Genomic DNA, 21,362 nt, shown 5'->3' on the forward strand with positions numbered 1-21,362 from the left:
GCTAATACGTCCATTTGCTTCCAAATGGGAGTAGATCCTGTCTTGAAGAATGGGGGAAATGCAGGGCCATGAGGTTGCTGATTGTGGTTGAATACAATTCTGCTGCTGCCCACAGCTTCCCATAACACCTCATGGATGCCCAGTCTTGAGTTGCTAGATCTGCTCAAAGGTTATCCCATTTGGCACGGTGGTAGTGCCACGTAACACGATGGAGGGTATCCTCAATGTGAAGACGGGACTTTGTCACCACAAGGACTGTGCGGTGGTCACTTCTACCAATACTGTCATGGACAGATGCATCTGCGGCAGACAGATAGGTGAGAATGAGATCAAGTTTTTGTTTTTCCCTCTTGTAGGTTCCCTCACCACCTGCTGCAGTCCCCAGTCTAGCAGCTATGTCCTTTAGGATCCGGCCAGCTCGGTCTGTGGTGGTACTACCAAGCCACTCTTGGTGATGGGCATTGAAATCGCCCACCCAGAGCATATTCTGTGCCTTTGCCACCCTCTGTGCTTCCACCAAGTGGTGTTCAACATGGAGGAGTACTAATGGAGAAGGAAATCTGCCATCCTTACCTGGTCTGGTCTATATGTGATTCCAGGCCCACCGCAATGTGGTTGACTCTCAGCTGCCCTACCAAATGGCCCTAGAAAGCCACTCATTTGTTAAAAAGGCAACTCCCCACCACCTGCTCAAAAGAATGAGCAATAAGTGATTACTTTGTCAATGCCCGCATCCTGTAAATTAATTTTTAAAAACATGTTGAAGTGCCGGGTTATTTGCCCTCGTGTGTTTGGGTTTGTAACCTTGAATCTGGTTGTAGCCAAACTGTGTTATTTAAGTGTGAACTGAGATCTTAACTGCAAAGTTCATTGGACATCAATTCTCAGTGTAGTTGGATTGTTGCAATATGTGTTAGCGATCCTTTCATTTTGCTTCCATCGAGTATACATTTGATTTGGATTTGGCTTTTCAGGAATCTATGGAGTTGGAAAAGCTGCAGTGACCCCACCTGCTCTGGCAATACTTAGTCACAAGCCAGAGGGTGCTACACAAACGATAGCCTGGGTTGGCAAGGGTATTGTTTATGACACTGGTGGTCTCAGCATCAAATCAAAGGTGAAACAACTTTCCTGTTTTATTTTTTCTTACCTTTTTTAGTCACTCTCCCTAGACCAAAATTAGAATTAACAAATCTGATCCAATATTTTCATTGTTAAATATCGCATATTTTATGAATTAAAAGTTAAGTATGCAAGTAAGATGAAATCCAATATATTTTGTTTTCCATACATTTAGAGGAGACAAGTGCACATGGAGATTTACATACCCAATATAGTAACACGGGTTTACAACACTAGGCTTTGCAGCATGTCCATTAGAATTAACCTTAAAATATCACAGCTGGCATATGTTTGTTGTGAATTCCTTTATTTATTCTTAACTCACAGACACTGTTTAAAAATGTTGCTACCTTTCACTGTGAATAGTTTATGTTTGGTATTGTGTTTAGCAATGCCTGAACAAATATCAAAAAATCTTTACTGACCTGACTAACAAAAAAACTGTTCAAGTGCAAGAGCACATATTTAGGCATGGTCAAATACCGTAGTTTACCCATTTGATCTGGTGACTAATTGACAACAGTCCTACAGAATCAATCATAGCTCCAGATTAAGACTGTATGGTGTTGATGACATTAATCTGTGATTTTCATTTCTAGTCCAGAATGCTACCTGAATCTGTGTAGTTAAATAGCACAGTATGATGAATGCAATGAAAAACTCAGGAACTACAACTTGGGTTTGAAGAAAAATATTGTATTCTAATGTAGTAAAGCACCACCATTAAAATTCATGCCTTTTTTTAGATTGTGTAATTAACTTACTGCGTTTTAACTGTATCTCTAAGGAAGAGAGTTGAATTGGTCTCCTTTTTGTAGACGTGCATGCCAGGTATGAAGAGGGATTGTGGGGGTGCTGCTGCTGTCCTCGGAGCTTTCAGAGCTGCTGTGAAACAGGTATGATGTGGAGATGCCGGCGTTGGACTGGGGTGAGCACAGTAAGAAGTCTTACAACACCAGGTTAAAGTCCAACAGGTTTGTTTCGATGTCACTAGCTTTCGGAGCACTGCTCCTTCCTCAGGCGAATCACCTGAGGAAGGAGCAGCGCTCCAAAAGCTAGTGACATCGAAACAAACCTGTTGGACTTTAACCTGGTGTTGTAAGACTTCTTACTGTGAAACAGGTAAACAGATGAATATGTACCTTTCTGTTTCCTGTAGTAAGCAATCCCAGAACTTGTATTAAATGAATTTTTAAATTTGTGAATCAAGTTTCAGAGATTCTTGTTCTTTTCTTTGTCTTCCATTCCTGAAGCTGATTCTTGCTGATACAGCGTAATGTGCATGGGCCAACATCTACTGATCTAAGTGATCTAAGGTTCCAGAGGACTGGAGAATAGTCAATGTTGTCCTTTTGTTTAAGAAGGGAAGCGGGGATAATCCAGGTAATTATAGGCCGGCGAGTCTGACGTCAGTGGTGGGGAGGCTGTTGGAGAAGATACTGAGGGAGAGGATTTATTCACGTTTGGAAGGGAATGGACTGGTTCGTGATAGGCAACAAGGTTTTGTGCAGGGACGGTCATGTCTCACCAACTTGACAGAGTTTTTTCAGGAGGTGACAAAATTAATTAATGAGGGAAAGGCTGTGAATGTCATCTACATCGACTCTTGTAAGGCGTTTTGTGTTGCTCCTGGCATGCTCTCCTGCACTCTTCATTGAACCAGGGTTGATCCCCCGGCTTGGTGGTAATTGTAGAGTGGGGGATATGCCGGGCCATGAGATTGCAGATTGTGGTTGAGTAGAATTCTGCTGCTGCTGATGGCCCACAGAACCTCATGAGTGTCCAGATCTGTTCGAAGTCTATTCCATTTAACACGGTGGTAGTGCCAAACAACACAATGGGGATATCCTCAATGTGAAGACTGTGCGGAGGTTACTTCTCCCGATCCTGTCATGGACTGCACCTGCAGCAGGCGGTTTGGGCAGGATGAGGTCAAGTAAGTTTTTCCCTCTTGTTGGTTCCCTCACCACCTGCTGCAGTCCTAGTCTAGCAGCTATGTCCTTTAGGACCTGACCTGCTCGCTTTGTGGTGGTCCTACCGAGGCACTCTTGGTGATGGACATTGAAGTCCCCCATCCAGAGCATATTAGCGCCTTTGCCACCTTCCACGCTTCCTCCAAGTGGTGTTCAACATGGCGAAGTGCTCCCTCCAGATGGGATTTTATGACAATAGTTTCATGGTCACCTTTTCATTCCAGATATTTTTATTGAGTTTAAATTCCATCTGGGCCCCCAGATTATTACCCTGGGCCACTGGACTGCTACTCCAGTGACGTGTGACGGGATTCTCTCATCCCGCGCCGGGTCCGAGAATCCCCAGGGGGCCGCGCGAATCCCGCCACGCCGCTCCGATGCAGGGATGCCATCCTCCAATGCAGAAAAAAACGGGCGCGGCATGGCGCCCCGCCGCATGGAGAATCGCAGCAAGCGGTCGTAGCGGCGATTCTCCGGTGCGCCAGTGATCCACCAGGCTGGATGGGCCGAAGTCCCGCCGGCGTGACCGGATATCACGCCGGCGCCGTTCTCATATGGTCTAAAAAAGCGTCAACCAGTCGTGCTGGCTGACGCTGCGGGAGGAGGTGGTTGACGGCGTTGGGGGTGGGGACCCTGGGAGGAGGAGCGGCACGGCCGTGGTTGCGGACGGTGTGGGGGAGGGTGGGTTCCACACATACGCTGTCGGGGTGGGGGGTTGGCGAAGTAGTGGTGGGGGCGACAAAGGCTGCGGGTGGCCATGGCCCGCAATGGCAGGGCAGATCCAACGGCCCAGATGCCATGACGGCGCACACGCGGATGTCCACCCAACCCGTTTGCTGTCGCGGCTCAGGCGTTCCGGCCGTCTGTCTGTCCCCTGTGTGCTGGTGTCCTGTGTAGTCGTGTCGTGTCTGTCTGTCCCCTGTGTGCTGGTGTCCTGTGTCGTTGTGTCTGTCTGTCCCCTGTGTGCTGGTGTCCTGTGTAGTCGTGTCGTGTCTGTCTGTCCCCTGTGTGCTGGTGTCCTGTGTGGTCGTGTCTGTCTGTCCCCTGTGTGCTGGTGTCCTGTGTGGTTGTGTTGTGTCTGTCTGTCCCCTGTGTGCTGGTGTCCTGTGTGGTTGTGTTGTGTCTGTCTGTCCCCTGTGTGCTGGTGTCCTGTGTGGTCGTGTCTGTCTGTCCCCTGTGTGCTGGTGTCCTGTGTCGTCGTGTCTGTCTGTCCCCTGTGTGCTGGTGTCCTGTGTGGTCGTGTCGTGTCTGTCTGTCCCCTGTGTGCTGGTGTCCTGTGTCGTCGTGTCTGTTTGTCCCCTGTGTGCTGGTGTCCTGTGTAGTCGTGTCGTGTCTGTCTGTCCCCTGTGTGCTGGTGTCCTGTGTTGTCGTGTCTGTCTGTCCCCTGTGTGCTGGTGTCCTGTGTGGTTGTGTCGTGTCTGTCTGTCCCCTGTGTGCTGGTGCCCTGTGTCGCCGTGTCTGTCTGTCCCCTGTGTGCTGGTGTCCTGTGTCGTCGTGTCGTGTCTGTCTGTCCCCTGTGTGCTGGTGTCCTGTGTCGTCGTGTCATGTCTGCCTGTCCCCTGTGTGCTAGTGTCGTCGTGTCGTGTCTGCCTGTCCCCTGTGTGCTAGTGTCCTGTGTCGTCGTGTCGTGTCTGTCTGTCCCCTGTGTGCTGGTGTCCTGTGTGGTTGTGTCGTGTCTGTCTGTCCCCTGTGTGCTGGTGTCCTGTGTGGTTGTGTCATGTCTGTCTGTCCCCTGTGTGCTGGTGTCCTGTGTCGTCGTGTCGTGTCTGTCTGTCCCCTGTGTGCTGGTGTCCTGTGTCGTCGTGTCTGTCTGTACCCTGTGTGCTGGTGTCCTGTGTCGTTGTCTCGTGTCTGTCTGTCCCCTGTGTGCTGGTGTCCTGTGTTGTCGTGTCTGTCTGTTCCCTGTGTGCTGGTGTCCTGTGTCGTCGTGTCGTGTCTGTCTGTCCCCTGTGTGCTGGTGTCCTGTGTCGTCGTGTCTGTCTGTACCCTGTGTGCTGGTGTCCTGTGTCGTTGTCTCGTGTCTGTCTGTTCCCTGTGTGCTGGTGTCCTGTGTGGTTGTGTTGTGTCTGTCTGTTCCCTGTGTGCTGGTGTCCTGTGTCGTCGTGTCGTGTCTGTCTGTCCCCTGTGTGCTGGTGTCCTGTGTTGTCGTGTCTGTCTGTCCCCTGTGTGCTGGTGTCCTGTGTGGTTGTGTCGTGTCTGTCTGTTCCCTGTGTGCTGGTGTCCTGTGTTGTCGTGTCTGTCTGTCCCCTGTGTGCTGGTGTCCTGTGTCGTTGTCTCGTGTCTGTCTGTTCCCTGTGTGCTGGTGTCCTGTGTGGTTGTGTTGTGTCTGTCTGTTCCCTGTGTGCTGGTGTCCTGTGTCGTCGTGTCGTGTCTGTCTGTCCCCTGTGTGCTGGTGTCCTGTGTTGTCGTGTCTGTCTGTCCCCTGTGTGCTGGTGTCCTGTGTGGTTGTGTCGTGTCTGTCTGTTCCCTGTGTGCTGGTGCCCTGTGTCGTTGTCTCGTGTCTGTCTGTCCCCTGTGTGCTGGTGTCCTGTGTTGTCGTGTCTGTCTGTCCCCTGTGTGCTGGTGTCCTGTGTTGTCGTGTCTGTCTGTCCCCTGTGTTCTGGTGTCCTGGGTCGTCGTGTCGTCGCTGGACTGGGCCGGAGGGCTGTTGTTGGAGCTGCCCTCCCCATCGCTGCTAGAGTTCCTGTGGGCTGCCCACCCAGGCGCTGGCCGGGGGCAGTGTAAGCCTGATGGGGCCCGGCCAGCTTGCGCGGCGCTTCCTGCGGGTGGTGTCTGCCAGGTGGGTCCGGTTGATCTGCGTCGGCTGGCCGGCCAGCCGCTGGGCAGGGCGGGGTCTGCCAGGTGGGCCGGGTCAGTCGCCGCGTTGCCCTGCAAGACACAATACACCATCATGGTTAATCAGGTGGACGGGGGTGTGGGTCGTGGTAAGGACTGAGGGGAGAGTGCAGAGGGTGGAGGGCGGAGGGGCCAGGCAGGGGGGATCTCACTTGGTGGCAAGCCCCCGATCTCGGCATTGACAACCTCCCGGTCCTCGGGTGCACTGGCTATGCCCAGTGTCCTCGTGCACGGTGCGGGGCCGCGGGTCAGGTTCACCCCTCCGGTTTGGACCCGCTCTCGTTGGTTATGGGCGCTCTTCTCCTGGGGGGGGCACACAAATAACAGCATTGTTAGGCGGTCCGATGCATACAGCCCAGCAGTTGGGTCTATGTTGGCATCGGTGCACAGGGCACACAGCCAACGCGGCTTGCATGGGTGGCTGCAGCCATGTGGGTCACGGCTGTGGTTGTACCGTCCCCCTGGGGAGGGGGTGGGTGTCACGTGTGCGGGGTAGGGGGGTTGGTGCCATGAGCACATTGCTGGGTACTCACCCTGGCTGCCCTCAGTCGTTCACCTTTTTGCCACACTGCTCACCAGTCCTGGGTGTCACCGTGATGGTACTGACGGCCATGCCCACCTCCCTGCACAGACGTCGGGCCTCGATGTCTGGGACCCTCTGGCCGGGTCCGGGGTACAGACGCCCCCTCTTCTCCTCGAGGGCGTCCAGGAGCGTCTAGGTTGTGGTCCGTAAACCGGGGCGCTGCTCGGCGTGGCGCCATCTTGCTCCGACAGCGGTCTGTGCGCTCGCATCTCCTTGTGTGCGCCGCGTCGATTGCGTGGCGCCGCATCTCTGACGCTACTTTGAGGCCACGCCCGTACTAGCCCCCGTGTGGACCGGAGAATGGGGTCCCGGAACGACCATTGACGCCGGCGTGCAACACTCCCGTTTTGATGCCGGAGTCAACACTTAGCCGATGTATGGGAGAATCCTGCCCAATACCACTACGCCAGCACCTCGGCTATTTTCACTATTTTCTCTCCCTCCTTTCTTTAAAAGCCATCTTTCAATCTAGTGGGATTATTCTGAATCTATCTCTTTTAGAACCCGAGGCCTGAATTTTATCTTTGGGACGGAGCCAAAGTCGGCCCGGGTGGAGCAGGTTTTGCCTGAGATCGTGTTGTTAATGTGATAGTACACTGGCTGGCTAATTAACGGCCCTGACTTCCATTCCCTCCCTGGATTGAGGATGTAGCTGAAACGTAACGGCCATCTGGTCAGCCTGCCAACCATAAAGGTTGTAATCTTTGTAAAATGTAAAATCAATGTAAAATCGCAGTCAATTCTCGTCTAATTAATCTAAATTGGTTTCCTGCTTGTCGATGGGCATGCTTCCAACTCGCGTGCGTCCGCCAACCAAAATATCAACGTCTTCTCGCCCAAATCTACATGCTTCCGGTGGGGCACCCACCCACCTAAGCGAAAGAGAATTCTGGCTGTAGAGTGTGGCCCTAAAAGATCCCGGGGATTTATTGGATACGAGCCCCTTGGGGTTCTCCAATACTTTATCTCTGTTGATATTCATTTCTGTAATTTCATCACTATTTTTCACCCCTAGGTTATTGTCTGTATTTGGTATGGAACGTGTGTCTCCCACTGTAAAAGACAGGCACAATGCTTCCACCATTTTCTCATTCCCCATGATAATGTTTCCTGTCTCTGCTTCTAAGGGGCCAATGGTTACTTTCACTGCTTGCTTCCTATTTATAAACACTTCTAAAAGCTCTTACAATCTGCTTTCATATTCCTGGTTTGGTTCTATTTTTTCCCTTTTTATGAACTTTTTGGGAGCCCGTTGCTGGTTTCTAAAGCACCCCCAATCCTATCTAATCTAATATTCTAATTTGTTATTGCACTCTTTGCCAATGATGCTGACGCAAGATTCAATTTGTCTTTTTCATGGCATTATTTATCTGTGCTTCTGCTGTTAATGTTCTGTTCACCAAGATGTCATTTATTTTCCTAACCTTTCTTTCAAAATGTTTCACAATTTGCCACACCCTCCCGTACATTGATAGATGTAAAGAAAATATGTTTACCGTTGCATTCTGCTGTTCTCTAACATTTGGCACATTCGGATAAATTCATATATTATCTTCATGAAGTCTCTTATATCCTGCCTAATTGTGTAGCGCACGTGATGAGGAAAAATTATAAGTTGGTGACTTATTGAGTTTAGTTTGATATAGTTGCAACTCAAAACATGTTGCTGATTATTAAACTGCATAAATGTATTTGCAATTAGACTCTACTTCAAAATGCCTTGTTAATTTTGTGATCAAGGGCATTGCTTCAACAATTCCACTTTTTTTTCAATCAGGGTTTTAAAGAAAATTTACATGCATTGTTCTGCTTGGCTGAGAATGCTGTTGGAGCTAATGCAACAAGACCGGATGACATTCATCAGTTGTATTCTGGAAAGTAAGTTAATGGATTGACACGCCAAAATGCATAATTCCCCCAATTTTGTTTGCAAGTAACGAGCAGAAATAGGTTCTGATTAAACGTCCCTTGCACCGTGTAATCAAAATATGGGATGTGAAATAGTGAAATCGCTTTGGTGATCGGATTTTATTCTTTCAGTATTTTTTGGAAGAGATTGTGAAGTTGACTCAAATGCTACATGTTAATATTTTGGTAAGCTGCTCAGACTGGTTTATTTGCAGTTAAATACTATGCTTTCTACAAACCATGACTACTTTCCACATCCTAATCTTGCAAACATTGTGGCTGTATGAACAAAATAAAGTGAGGTTTTGAATCGATACGTAAGCAACATCCGTTCTAATCTTCCACTTACAAAAGCTTCTTTGCTCAATAGAACTGTAGAGATCAATAACACAGATGCAGAGGGCCGTCTGGTTTTGGCTGATGGGGTATCCTATGCTTCTAAAGATCTCAAAGCAGATATCATCTTAGATATTGCTACTTTAACTGGCGCTCAGGTAGGTAAACATTCCAATTACTATAGACAAGCATTCAGCGCAGACTCGATGGGCCGAATGGCCTCCTTCTGCACTGGAGGGATTCTATGGTTTATTCTGATCCTAGTCTTAATTTACACAGACTCCAAGGGTCACCTGATGTTGGAGTGGATAAATTGGTGTTTAAACTGGAAGTAACATTGACATTGAGGCACTAATTCTGGACAATTGAAGATAAATAAGCAGCTGTAAAGATCAGCCATGTCATTGCTAGTTGATTTGTATTTTAAGGTATTACACCAGCATTTTATTTAAAATTGTCTGAACAATCGAGTTATTTGGAATTTGTCGAATTGCACATTGGTTGAGGGTGGAGGATGGTTACGGTCAGGTACGAGAGTTGCTTCTTGTGAAAACCCAACCATCTGTTGAAGACAAAGTTTCACTAAAAATGGATTGTTTGTTTTGGGAAGCTTAACTGTTTGTGGGAGTCAGTCACACCAGAATTATTTTGTTAGTATCCCCCCCTCACCGATGTGCCATGTCCCTACTCTGCTCACTTGTTGGTTAAGAAGGACAGTCTGTTCCTAGCAGCACTTGTGGTTGACTATTGGTGATGTGAAACCTCAATCCAAATGTAAAAAAACGTTACGTGCTTCTTCTAGCCTCATCAGAGGATTCTGAGTATAAACTCTCCTACCAGTTCGCAATGTAGTGGCTTCCAGTGCATTTTTGGATGCAAGCAATTTATAAAACCAGTGTACTAATTGTCTTTCACCAGCCCAACTTGTCCAGTTTCAGATTTTGGTTCCTATACTAGTTAATAGCACTATGATAATATCAGATTATTGAATTGCCACTCAATATGTTGTAACTGGGCGATCAAATCTTGTCTGATTTTTCTTTTCTAATTAGGGTATTGCTACTGGAAAGTACCATGCTGGGTTGCTGACCAATAGTGAAGAATGGGAACGTGCCTGTGTAAAAGCTGGGCGGAACAGTGGTGATCTCGTGCAGCCAATGGTTTACTGTCCTGAGCTGCATTTCAGCGAATTTACATCTGCTGTGGCCGACATGAAGAATTTTGTGGCTGTAAGTTCAATATGGACCACACAGAGCGAACCAAATGGGCCACTAGTTGAGATGATTATGTTTTCTTCATTCTTTGAGATTTGTGTGGCTTCTCTTTGAAACATACCTGTTCGATACAAATAAATCTTTTTCATTGATTTGCAATTTAGAATCCAATATGAAATTTAACAGAAAAACGAACTGGTCAATCCAGTCACCCTCACCTTTACTATGGCCAAGAAACTAAATAGCTGCTAATCAGATTGCAAGGTACTAATTTTGCACCAAGGGCAGGGTGGCACAGTGGTTGGCACCGCTGCCTCTCAGCATCGGGGAACCGGGTTCAATTCCGGCCTTGGATGACTCTGGAGTTTGCACTTTCTCCCACCGTGTCTGCGTGGGTTTCCTCCCACAGTCCAAAATGTGCAGGATAGGTGGATTGGCCATGTTAAATTGCCCCTCAGTGTCCAGGGATGTGTCCGTTAGGTTAAGGGGAGGGGCGGGGGAGTGAAGTCGGGTGCTCTTTCTGCACTGTAGGGATTCTGTGAAGATTTATAAACAGCTTTTTAAAAAAGAAATCCGGGTGAGGAATGTCAGAATTGGGAAATTGAACATCGTCCATTTGAAGCAACCAGTGTTTGCTTCAAACTTTCAATCGCTACATGCAGAGGAATGGTCTGTCCCAACAATGATCTTGAACACCATCATCAAACTTGCTTGTTTCAGCGAAGGGGGAGCGGGTTCTTTCTTCCCAGTAGGTACGATATTTAGGATTGGGATTGGGAAAAGGGGTGTTTTGTTCTTTTTCTTTTTTGGTTCTTTTCATGTTCCCCAAGCAGGGGTTACCCTGCTATTAGGTATGCTAATTAACGGGAGCGAAGTGGGGGAGAGGGCTGTGGCTGGCTACCTGTGGGAGGGGGGGGTTTGTTTGTGGGGTAAGGTAACGAGCCTAAGTTGGCTGGGTTTTCTTTGTTTGGGGTGGTGGGGGGGGAGGGGGCTTTTTGGAGCTGGGTGTGTTTGCTAGTGGAAGTTCGAAGGAGGGAGGGAAGGGTGGGGACGGGGGGAGGGTTGTTGGTTGGGGGCGGGGGAGTGTAGAATACTGGCGATGAAGGGTTCTTTGTTTATGGGTTTGTGTGAGCGTGGTGATGGTGGCCATTTTGGGTGGGCCTTGAATCTAGGTCGATTTGGGCCCGGTTGGTTTTCCTCACGTTTGGGTTATGGTTGATTCTAGCGGGGGAGGGGGTCCAGAGAAGACCCCCCCCTTGTTAGGATGGTTACGTGGAACGTGAGGGGGTTAATCAGGCCTGTTTAAAAAGTCCTGGGTGTATGCCCATTTGAAGGCAGATGTAGTCTTTTTGCAGGAGATGTATTTGAGGATTAGGGATCCGACGAGGCTAAGGAAGGGATGGGTGGGGCAGGTGTTCCACTCTAATTTTGATGTGAGGACGACGGGGTTGATTAACAAGAGGATGGGCTTTACAACGACCAGTATTTTGAAGGACCCTAGGGGGGGGATGGAGATATGTGATAGTGAGTGGGGTGTTGGCGGGCGCTCCCTCCAGTGGTTTTAGTGAACATGTGTGCACCGAATTGGGTCGATGTGGACTTTATCAAGAAGGTGTTGGCGACCATCGTAGCTGGCAGTGTTCATGGAGCAGGTGAGGCGGGGGAGGGGATCCATGGAGGTTTATATACCCAGGGGAGAGGGAGATTTCCTTCTCCTTGCATTCCCGAATACATTTTGTTGTGGTGGGAAAATCGTTGCTCCCGGGATGGTGGGGACTGGGTACTCGCTGATTGTAATAACGGACCACGCCTCACACTATGGATATACGGCTAGAGGTCGACCAAGCCCAGTGCCCCCATGGAGGTTGGATACACCGCTCCTCGCAGATGAGCGGTTTTGTGAAAGGGTAGCCTTGCCCTTTGGGAATATGTAGGTATTAACAAGAATGGGGAAGGCTCACCCTCCACGTTCTGGGAAACGTTTGAAGGTGTTGGTCAAGGGGGAGACAATTTTGTATAAGGCCCACAGGGATAAGGTTGGAAGGGCGGACAGGCAGAGGTTGGTTGACTCCATTCTGGAGGTGGACCAGCAATACTCCACAGCCCTGATGGCGGAGTTGTTAGCGGAGAGGAAGGAGCTACAGATGGAGTTCAAGCTGGAATCGACGGGGAAGGCAGTGAGCTCACGAGGGGCATTTTGAGTATGGTGAGAAGGCCAGCCGGTTATTGGCTCACCAGTTGAGATGGCAGATGGTCGCACGGGAGATAGCCCAGGTTAAAGATGAGGTAGGGAGGGCTGGTTGCTGCTGCGGATAAGATTAATTGGGCATTTGAGGCTTTACTGGGGGCAGTCCAAATCTCAACCTCCGGAGGAGGAGGACTTGGGAATGGAGCAGTTTTGGCTGGGTTGGACTTCCCAGTAGTGGAGAGCGGCAAGAGGGAGGGGTTGGAGGCACCGCTGGGGTTGGAGAGATTATGGACTGGATTGTTTCTATGCAGTTGGGGAAGACACCGGGGATAGATGGCTTCCAGCTGGAATTCTGCAGTTTGCAGCCCTTTTGGCGCTGCATTTCTTGGGGCTGTTTCATGATTCTCGTCTCGGGGGGGGGGGGGGGGGGGGGGGGGGGGTGGTGGGGCTGCTGCCAGACCCTTGGAGTGTGGGTCTAACAGGCCTGTCTCACTGTTGAATGCCGATGTAAAGGTGTTGGGTGCTGGCGATGCCTCTGGAGGGGTGCTTGCCGGGGGTGATCTCTGACGACCAGAACGGATTTGTCAAGTGTTATCTTCGAGATTTTGGGACGATTTGGGTTTAGGCCAATGTTTATCTCCGGGGTGAGTCGGCTGTACAGTGCTCCCACAGCTAGTGTACGGACCAACGCGGGTACTTCTGGTTGTACAGGGGCACAAGGCAGTGATGCCCCGCTGTCTCTGTTACTGTTTGTGCTGGCGATTGAGCCTCTGGCCATCGTGCCTGGATCGTCAGGCAGGTGGGGGGGATAGGAAAGTGGGCACGGAGCACCTTTACGTATCTCTTTACGTAGACGACCTGTTATCCTCTCTCTCGTGGGGAGGATAATGAAGCTGTTAAAGATGTTTGAGTCCTTCTCGGGGCACAAATTCAATGTGAGTAAAAGCGAGGTTTTCCCAGTGAATCCTCTGGAGAAAGAAACCGGTTTTAGGAGGCTGCTATTTAGACTGGTCAAGGCAGGGTTTAGGTGAAATGAAATGAAAATCGCTTATTGTCACAAGTAGGCTTCAAATGAAGTTACTGTGAAAAGCCCCTAGTCGCCACATTCCGGCGCCTGTTCGGGGAGGCTGGTACGGGAATTGAACCGTGCTGCTGGCCTGCCTTGGTCTGCTTTAAAAGCCAGCAATTTAGCCCAGTGTGCTAAACCAGCCCCTAGCGATGAGGACTGAAATGAAATGAAATGAAAATCGCTTATTGTCACAAGTAGGCTTCAAATGAAGTTACTGTGAATTTAGGGATTCAGGTGGCCTTGCTGCATAAACTGAACCTGGCCTGTCTGGTGGAGGGAGAAAGGGGGATTTGAAGAGATGAGATGCCCTCCTATTGTCCCTGGCAGGGAGAGTGCTGAGAGTTCAAATGAACACTACCGAGGTCCTTATTTGTGTTCCAGTGTCTCCCGATCTACCTATGGGTGAATTAATATTGCCGTTTGCCTGTATTACTGGGCGAGGAACATTGAGAAAGTGCGGGGGTGGATGGAGGAGCTGGGGTCGGTGTGGCAGGGTCGGTGTGGGGGTGGAATGGGGGAGCCGAGGTCCGTGTGGGGGGGGAGGGGGTCGGTGTGGGGGTGAATGGGGGATCTGGGATCGGTGTGGGGGTGGATGGGGGAGCTGGGGTCGGTGTGGGAGGGTCGGTGTGGGGGTGGAATGGGGGAGCCGAGGTCCATGTGGGGGGGGAGGGGGTCGGTGTGGGGGTGAATGGGGGATCTGGGATCGGTGTGGGGGTGGATGGGGGAGCTGGGATCAGTGTGGGGAGGTCGATGTGGGGGTGGATGGGGGAGCTGGGATCAGTGTGGGGAGGTCGGTGTGGGGGTGGATGGAGGAGCTGGGGTCGGTGTGGGGGTGGGTGGAGGAACCGGGGTCAGTGTGGGGGTGGATGGGGGAGCCAGGGTCGGTGTGGGGGTGGATGGGGGAGCCGGGGTCGGTGTGGGGGTGGATGGAGGAGCCGGGGTCGGAGTGGCGGTGGATGGGGGAGCCGGGGTCGGTGTGGGGGTGGGTGGAGGAACCGGGGTCAGTGTGGGGGTGGGTGGAGGAACCGGGGTCAGTGTGGGGGTGGATGGAGGAGCCGGGGTCGGTGTGGCGGTGGATGGGGGAGCCGGGGTCAGTGTGGGGTGGATGGGGGAGTCGGTGTGGGGGTGGATGGGGGAGCCGGGGTCGGTGTGGGGGTGGATGGGGGAGCCGGGGTCAGTGTGGCGGTGGATGGGGGAGCCGGGGTCAGTGTGGGGTGGATGGGGGAGTCGGTGTGGGGGTGGATGGGGGAGCCGGGGTCGGTGTGGCGGTGGATGGGGGAGCCGGGGTCTGTGTGGGGTGGATGGGGGAGTCGGTGTGGGGGTGGATGGGGGAGCCGAGGTCGGTGTGGGGGTGGATGGGGGAGCCGGGGTCAGTGTGGGGTGGATGGGGGAGTCGGTGTGGGGGTGGATGGGGGAGCCGGGGTCGGTGTGGGGGTGGATGGGGGAGCTGGGGTCGGTGTGGCGGTGGATGGGGGAGCCGGGGTCAGTGTGGGGTGGATGGGGGAGCCGGGGTCAGTCCGGGGTGGATGGGGGAGCCGGGGTCGGTGTGGGGGTGGATGGGGGAGCCGGGGTCGGTGTGGGGGTGGATGGGGGAGCCGGGGTCAGTGTGGGGTGGATGGGGGAGCCGGGGTCAGTCCGGGGTGGATGGGGGAGCCGGGGTCGGTGTGGGGGTGGATGGGGAGCCGGGGTGGATGGGGGAGCCGGGGTCAGTCCGGGGTGGATGGGGGAGCCGGGGTCAGTGGGGGTGGATGGGGAGCCGGGGTCGGTGTGGGGGTGGATGGGGGAGCCGGGGTCGGTGTGGGGGTGGATGGGGGAGCCGGGGTCAGTGTGGGGGTGGGTGGAGGAACCGGGGTCGGTGTGGGGGTGGATGGGGGAGCCGGGGTCGGTGTGGGGGTGGATGGGGGAGCCGGGGTCAGTGGGGGTGGATGGAGGAGCCGGGGTCGGTGTGGCGGTGGATGGGGGAGCCGGGGTCGGTGTGGGGGTGGATGGGGGAGCCGGGGTCAGTGTGGGGTGGATGGGGGAGTCGGTGTGGCGGTGGATGGGGGAGCCGGGGTCGGTGTGGGGGTGGATGGGGGAGCCGGGGTCAGTGTGGGGTGGATGGGGGAGTCGGTGTGGGGGTGGATGGAGGAGCCGGGGTCGGTGTGGCGGTGGATGGGGGAGCCGGGGTCAGTGTGGGGTGGATGGGGGAGTCGGTGTGGGGGTGGATGGGGGAGCCGGTGTGGGGGTGGGTGGAGGAACCGGGGTCAGTGTGGGGGTGGGTGGAGGAACCGGGGTCAGTGTGGGGGTGGATGGAGGAGCCGGGGTCGGTGTGGCGGTGGATTGGGGAGCCGGGGTCAGTCCGGGGTGGATGGGGGAGCCGGGGTCGGTGTGGGGGTGGATGGGGGAGCCGGGGTCGGTGTGGGGGTGGATGGGGGAGCCGGGGTCAGTCCGGGGTGGATGGGGGAGCCGGGGTCGGTGTGGGGGTGGATGGGGGAGTCGGTGTGGGGGTGGATGGGGGAGCCGGGGTCGGTGTGGGGGTGGATGGGGGAGCCGGGGTCAGTTTGGGGGTGGATGGGGGAGCCGGGGTCAGTTTGGGGGTGGATGGGGGAGCCGGGGTCAGTCCGGGGTGGATGGGGGAGCCGGGGTCGGTGTGGGGGTGGATGGGGGAGCCGGGGTCGGTGTGGGGGGGTGCATGGAGGAGCCGGGGTCAGTCCGGGGTGGATGGGGAGCCGGGGTCAGTGTGGGGGTGGATGGGGGAGCCGGGGTCAGTGTGGGGGTGGATGGGGGAGACGGTGTCGGAGTGGGGGTGGGTCGGGGAGCAGTGGTCAGTGTGGGTGGAGGATGGGGGTGCCGGGGTCAGTGTGGGGGTGGATGGAGGAGCCGGGGTCAATGTGGGGTGGGGGTGGGGGGAGCCGGGGTCAGTGGGGGTGGATGGAGGAGCCGGGGTCAGTGTGGGGGGATCATTGTGGGGGTGGGTGGGGGAGCCGGGGTCGGTGTGGGGGTGGGTGGGGGAACCGGGGTCAGTGGGGGTGGATGGGGGAGCCGGGGTCGGTGTGGGGGTGGATGGGGGAGCCGGGGGTCGGTGTGGGGGTGGATGGAGGGGGGCAGGGTCAGTGTGGGGGAATGGGGGAGACGGGGTCAGTGTGGGGGGGGGAGGGGGTCGGTGTGGGGGTGAATGGGGGATCTGGGATCGGTGTGGGGGTGGATCGGGGAGCTGGGATCAGTGTGGGGAGGTCGATGTGGGGGTTGATGGGGGAGGTGGGATCAGTGTGGGGAGGTCGGTGTGGGGGTGGGTGGAGGAGCTGGGGTCGGTGTGGGGGTGGGTGGAGGAACCGGGGTCAGTGTGGCGGTGGATGGGGGAGCCGGGGTTGGTGTGGGGGTGGGTGGGGGAGCCGGGGTCGGTGTGGGGGTGGATGGGGGAGCCGGGGTCGGTGTGGGGGTGGATGGGGGAGCCGGGGTCGGTGTGGGGGTGGATGGAGGAGCCGGGGTCAGTGTGGGGTGGATGGGGGGAGCCGGGGTCGGTGTGGGGGTGGGTGGAGGAACCGGGGTCAGTGTGGGGGTGGATGGAGGAACCGGGGTCAGTGTGGGGGTGGATGGGGGAGCCGGGGTCGGAGTGGCGGTGGATGGGGGAGCCGGGGTCGGTGTGGGGGTGGGTGGAGGAACCGGGGTCAGTGTGGCGGTGGATGGGGGAGCCGGGGTCAGTGTGGGGGTGGATGGGGGAGCCTGGGTCGGTGTGGGGGTGGGTGGAGGAACCGGGGTCAGTGTGGGGGTGGATGGAGGAACCGGGGTCAGTGTGGGGGTGGATGGGGGAGCCGGGGTCAGTCCGGGGTGGATGGGGGAGCCGGGGTCAGTGTGGGGGTGGATGGGGGAGCCGGGTGGATGGGGGAGCCGGGGTCGGTGTGGGGGGGATTGGGGGAGCCGGGGTCGGTGTGGGGGTGGATGGGGGAGCCGGGGTCAGTTTGGGGGTGGATGGGGGAGCCGGGGTCAGTTTGGGGGTGGATGGGGGAGCCGGGGTCAGTCCGGGGTGGATGGGGGAGCCGGGGTCGGTGTGGGGGTGGATGGGGGAGCCGGGGTCAGTGGGGGTGGATGGGGAGCCGGGGTCAGTCCGGGGTGGATGGGGGAGCCGGGGTCGGTGTGGGGGTGGATGGGGGAGACGGTGTCGGAGTGGGGGTGGGTCGGGGAGCAGTGGTCAGTGTGGGTGGAGGATGGGGGTGCCGGGGTCAGTGTGGGGGTGGATGGAGGAGCCGGGGTCAATGTGGGGTGGGGGGGGGGGGAGCCGGGGTCAGTGGGGGTGGATGGAGGAGCCGGGGTCAGTGTGGGGGGATCATTGTGGGGGTGGGTGGGGGAGCCGGGGTCGGTGTGGGGGTGGGTGGGGGAACCGGGGTCAGTGGGGGTGGATGGGGGAGCCGGGGTCGGTGTGGGGGTGGATGGGGGAGCCGGGGTCGGTGTGGGGGTGGATGGAGGGGGCAGGGTCAGTGTGGGGGAATGGGGGAGACGGGGTCAGTGTGGGGGGGGAGGGGGTCGGTGTGGGGGTGAATGGGGGATCTGGGATCGGTGTGGGGGTGGATCGGGGAGCTGGGATCAGTGTGGGGAGGTCGATGTGGGGGTTGATGGGGGAGGTGGGATCAGTGTGGGGAGGTCGGTGTGGGGGTGGGTGGAGGAGCTGGGGTCGGTGTGGGGGTGGGTGGAGGAACCGGGGTCAGTGTGGCGGTGGATGGGGGAGCCGGGGTTGGTGTGGGGGTGGGTGGGGGAGCCGGGGTCGGTGTGGGGGTGGATGGGGGAGCCGGGGTCGGTGTGGGGGTGGATGGGGGAGCCGGGGTCGGTGTGGGGGTGGATGGAGGAGCCGGGGTCAGTGTGGGGTGGATGGGGGAGCCGGGGTCGGTGTGGGGGTGGGTGGAGGAACCGGGGTCAGTGTGGGGGTGGATGGAGGAACCGGGGTCAGTGTGGGGGTGGATGGGGGAGCCGGGGTCGGAGTGGCGGTGGATGGGGGAGCCGGGGTCGGTGTGGGGGTGGGTGGAGGAACCGGGGTCAGTGTGGCGGTGGATGGGGGAGCCGGGGTCAGTGTGGGGGTGGATGGGGGAGCCTGGGTCGGTGTGGGGGTGGGTGGAGGAACCGGGGTCAGTGTGGGGGTGGATGGAGGAACCGGGGTCAGTGTGGGGGTGGATGGGGGAGCCGGGGTCAGTCCGGGGTGGATGGGGGAGCCGGGGTCAGTGTGGGGGTGGATGGGGGAGCCGGGGTGGATGGGGGAGCCGGGGTCGGTGTGGGGGGGATTGGGGGAGCCGGGGTCGGTGTGGGGGTGGATGGGGGAGCCGGGGTCAGTTTGGGGGTGGATGGGGGAGCCGGGGTCAGTTTGGGGGTGGATGGGGGAGCCGGGGTCAGTCCGGGGTGGATGGGGGAGCCGGGGTCGGTGTGGGGGTGGATGGGGGAGCCGGGGTCAGTGGGGGTGGATGGGGAGCCGGGGTCAGTCCGGGGTGGATGGGGGAGCCGGGGTCGGTGTGGGGGTGGATGGGGGAGCCGGGGTCGGTGTGGCGGGGTGGATGGAGGAGCCGGGGTCAGTCCGGGGTGGATGGGGAGCCGGGGTCAGTGTGGGGGTGGATGGAGGAGCCGGGGTCAGTGGGGGTGGATGGGGAGCCGGGGTCAGTCCGGGGTGGATGGGGGAGCCGGGGTCGGTGTGGGGGTGGATGGGGGAGCCGGGGTCGGTGTGGGGGGGTGGATGGAGGAGCCGTGGTCAGTCCGGGGTGGATGGGGAGCCGGGGTCGGTGTGGGGGTGGATGGGGGAGCCGGGGTCGGTGTGGGGGGGTGGATGGAGGAGCCGGGGTCAGTCCGGGGTGGATGGGGGGAGCCGGGGTCGGTGTGGGGGTGGATGGGGGAGCCGGGGTCGGTGTGGGGGGGTGGATGGAGGAGCCGGGGTCAGTGTGGGGGGATCATTGTGGGGGTGGGTGGGGGAGCCGGGGTCGGTGTGGGGGTGGGTCGGGGGAACCGGGGTCAGTGGGGGTGGATGGGGGAGCCGGGGTCGGTGTGGGGGTGGATGGGGGAGCCGGGGTCGGTGTGGGGGTGGATCGAGGGGGCAGGGTCAGTGTGGGGGAATGGGGGAGACGGGGTCAGTGTGGGGGGGGAGGGGGTCGGTGTGGGGGTGAATGGGGGATCTGGGATCGGTGTGGGGGTGGATGGGGGAGCTGGGATCAGTGTGGGGAGGTCGATGTGGGGGTTGATGGGGGAGCTGGGATCAGTGTGGGGAGGTCGGTGTGGGGGTGGGTGGAGGAGCTGGGGTCGGTGTGGGGGTGGGTGGAGGAACCGGGGTCAGTGTGGCGGTGGATGGGGGAGCCGGGGTTGGTGTGGGGGTGGGTGGGGGAGCCGGGGTCGGTGTGGGGGTGGATGGGGGAGCCCGGGTCGGTGTGGGGGTGGATGGGGGAGCCGGGGTCGGTGTGGGGGTGGATGGAGGAGCCGGGGTCAGTGTGGGGTGGATGGGGGAGCCGGGGTCGGTGTGGGGGTGGGTGGAGGAACCGGGGTCAGTGTGGGGGTGGATGGAGGAACCGGGGTCAGTGTGGGGGTGGATGGGGGAGCCGGGGTCGGAGTGGCGGTGGATGGGGGAGCCGGGGTCGGTGTGGGGGTGGGTGGAGGAACCGGGGTCAGTGTGGCGGTGGATGGGGGAGCCGGGGTCGGTGTGGGGGTGGATGGGGGAGCCGGGGTCGGTGTGGGGGTGGGTGGAGGAACCGGGGTCAGTGTGGGGGTGGATGGAGGAACCGGGGTCAGTGTGGGGGTGGATGGGGAGCCGGGGTCAGTCCGGGGTGGATGGGGGAGCCGGGGTCAGTGTGGGGGTGGATGGGGGAGCCGGGGTGGATGGGGGAGCCGGGGTCGGTGTGGGGGGGAATGGGGGAGCCGGGGTCGGTGTGGGGGTGGATGGGGGAGCCGGGATCAGTTTGGGGGTGGATGGGGGAGCCGGGGTCAGTTTGGGGGTGGATGGGGGAGCCGGGGTCAGTCCGGGGTGGATGGGGGAGCCGGGGTCGGTGTGGGGGTGGATGGGGAAGCCGGGGTCGGTGTGGCGGGGTGGATGGAGGAGCCGGGGTCAGTCCGGGGTGGATGGGGAGCCGGGGTCAGTGTGGGGGTGGATGGAGGAGCCGGGGTCAGTGGGGGTGGATGGGGAGCCGGGGTCAGTCCGGGGTGGATGGGGGAGCCGGGGTCGGTGTGGGGGTGGATGGGGGAGCCGGGGTCGGTGTGGGGGGGTGGATGGAGGAGCCGGGGTCAGTCCGGGGTGGATGGGGAGCCGGGGTCGGTGTGAGGGTGGATGGGGGAGCCGGGGTCGGTGTGGGGGGGTGGATGGAGGAGCCGGGGTCAGTCCGGGGTGGATGGGGGAGCCGGGGTCGGTGTGGGGGTGGATGGGGGAGCCGGGGTCGGTGTGGGGGGGTGGATGAAGGAGCCGGGGTCAGTCCGGGGTGGATGGGGAGCCGGGGTCAGTTTGGGGGTGGATGGGGGAGCCGGGCTCAGTCCGGGGTGGATGGGGGAGCCGGGGTCGGTGTGGGGGTGGATGGGGGAGCCGGGGTCGGTGTGGGGGGGTGGATGGAGGAGCCGGGGTCAGTCCGGGGTGGATGGGGAGCCGGGGTCAGTGTGGGGGTGGATGGAGGAGCCGGGGTCAGTGGGGGTGGATGGGGAGCCGGGGTCAGTCCGGGGTGGATGGGGGAGCCGGGGTCGGTGTGGGGGTGGATGGGGGAGCCGGGGTCGGTGTGGGGGTGGATGGGGGAGTCGGTGTGGGGGTGGATGGAGGAGCCGGGTTCAGTGTGGGGGGGTGGATGGAGGAGCCGGGGTCAGTGTGGGGGTGGATGGAGGAGCCAGGGTCAGTGTGGGGGTGGATGGGGGAGCCGGGGTCGGTGTGGGGGTGGATGGGGGAGACGGTGTGGGGGTGGATGGAGGAGCCGGGGTCAGTGTGGGGGGATCATTGTGGGGGGGAGGTGGGGGAGCCGGGGTCAGTGGGGGTGGATGGAGGAGCCGGGGTCGGTGTGGCGGTGGATGGGGGAGCCGGGGTCAGTCCGGGGTGGATGGGGGAGCCGGGGTCAGTCCGGGGTGGATGGGGGAGCCGGGGTCGGTGTGGGGGTGGATGGGGGAGCCAGGGTCGGTGTGGGGGTGGATGGGGGAGCCGGGGTCGGTGTGGGGGTGGATG

The 21,362-nt window shown here is 57.9% G+C and overlaps 1 protein-coding gene across 2 annotated transcripts in view; it reads left to right on the forward strand.

The window, feature by feature from the left end:
* Positions 1-21,362, forward strand: part of LOC140385821 (probable aminopeptidase NPEPL1) — a 76,689-nt gene that overhangs the window by 24,805 nt on the left and 30,522 nt on the right. For both annotated transcript variants that reach the window (XM_072468383.1, XM_072468382.1), the window contains exons 6-10: positions 975-1,117; positions 1,941-2,018; positions 8,291-8,391; positions 8,792-8,915; positions 9,810-9,986. In XM_072468383.1, coding sequence (XP_072324484.1) covers positions 975-1,117; positions 1,941-2,018; positions 8,291-8,391; positions 8,792-8,915; positions 9,810-9,986 — 623 coding nt within the window. The remainder of the gene's footprint in view (positions 1-974; positions 1,118-1,940; positions 2,019-8,290; positions 8,392-8,791; positions 8,916-9,809; positions 9,987-21,362) is intronic.

Source organism: Scyliorhinus torazame, chromosome 11, assembly GCF_047496885.1.
Source record: "Scyliorhinus torazame isolate Kashiwa2021f chromosome 11, sScyTor2.1, whole genome shotgun sequence".
NCBI lineage: Eukaryota > Metazoa > Chordata > Chondrichthyes > Carcharhiniformes > Scyliorhinidae > Scyliorhinus > Scyliorhinus torazame.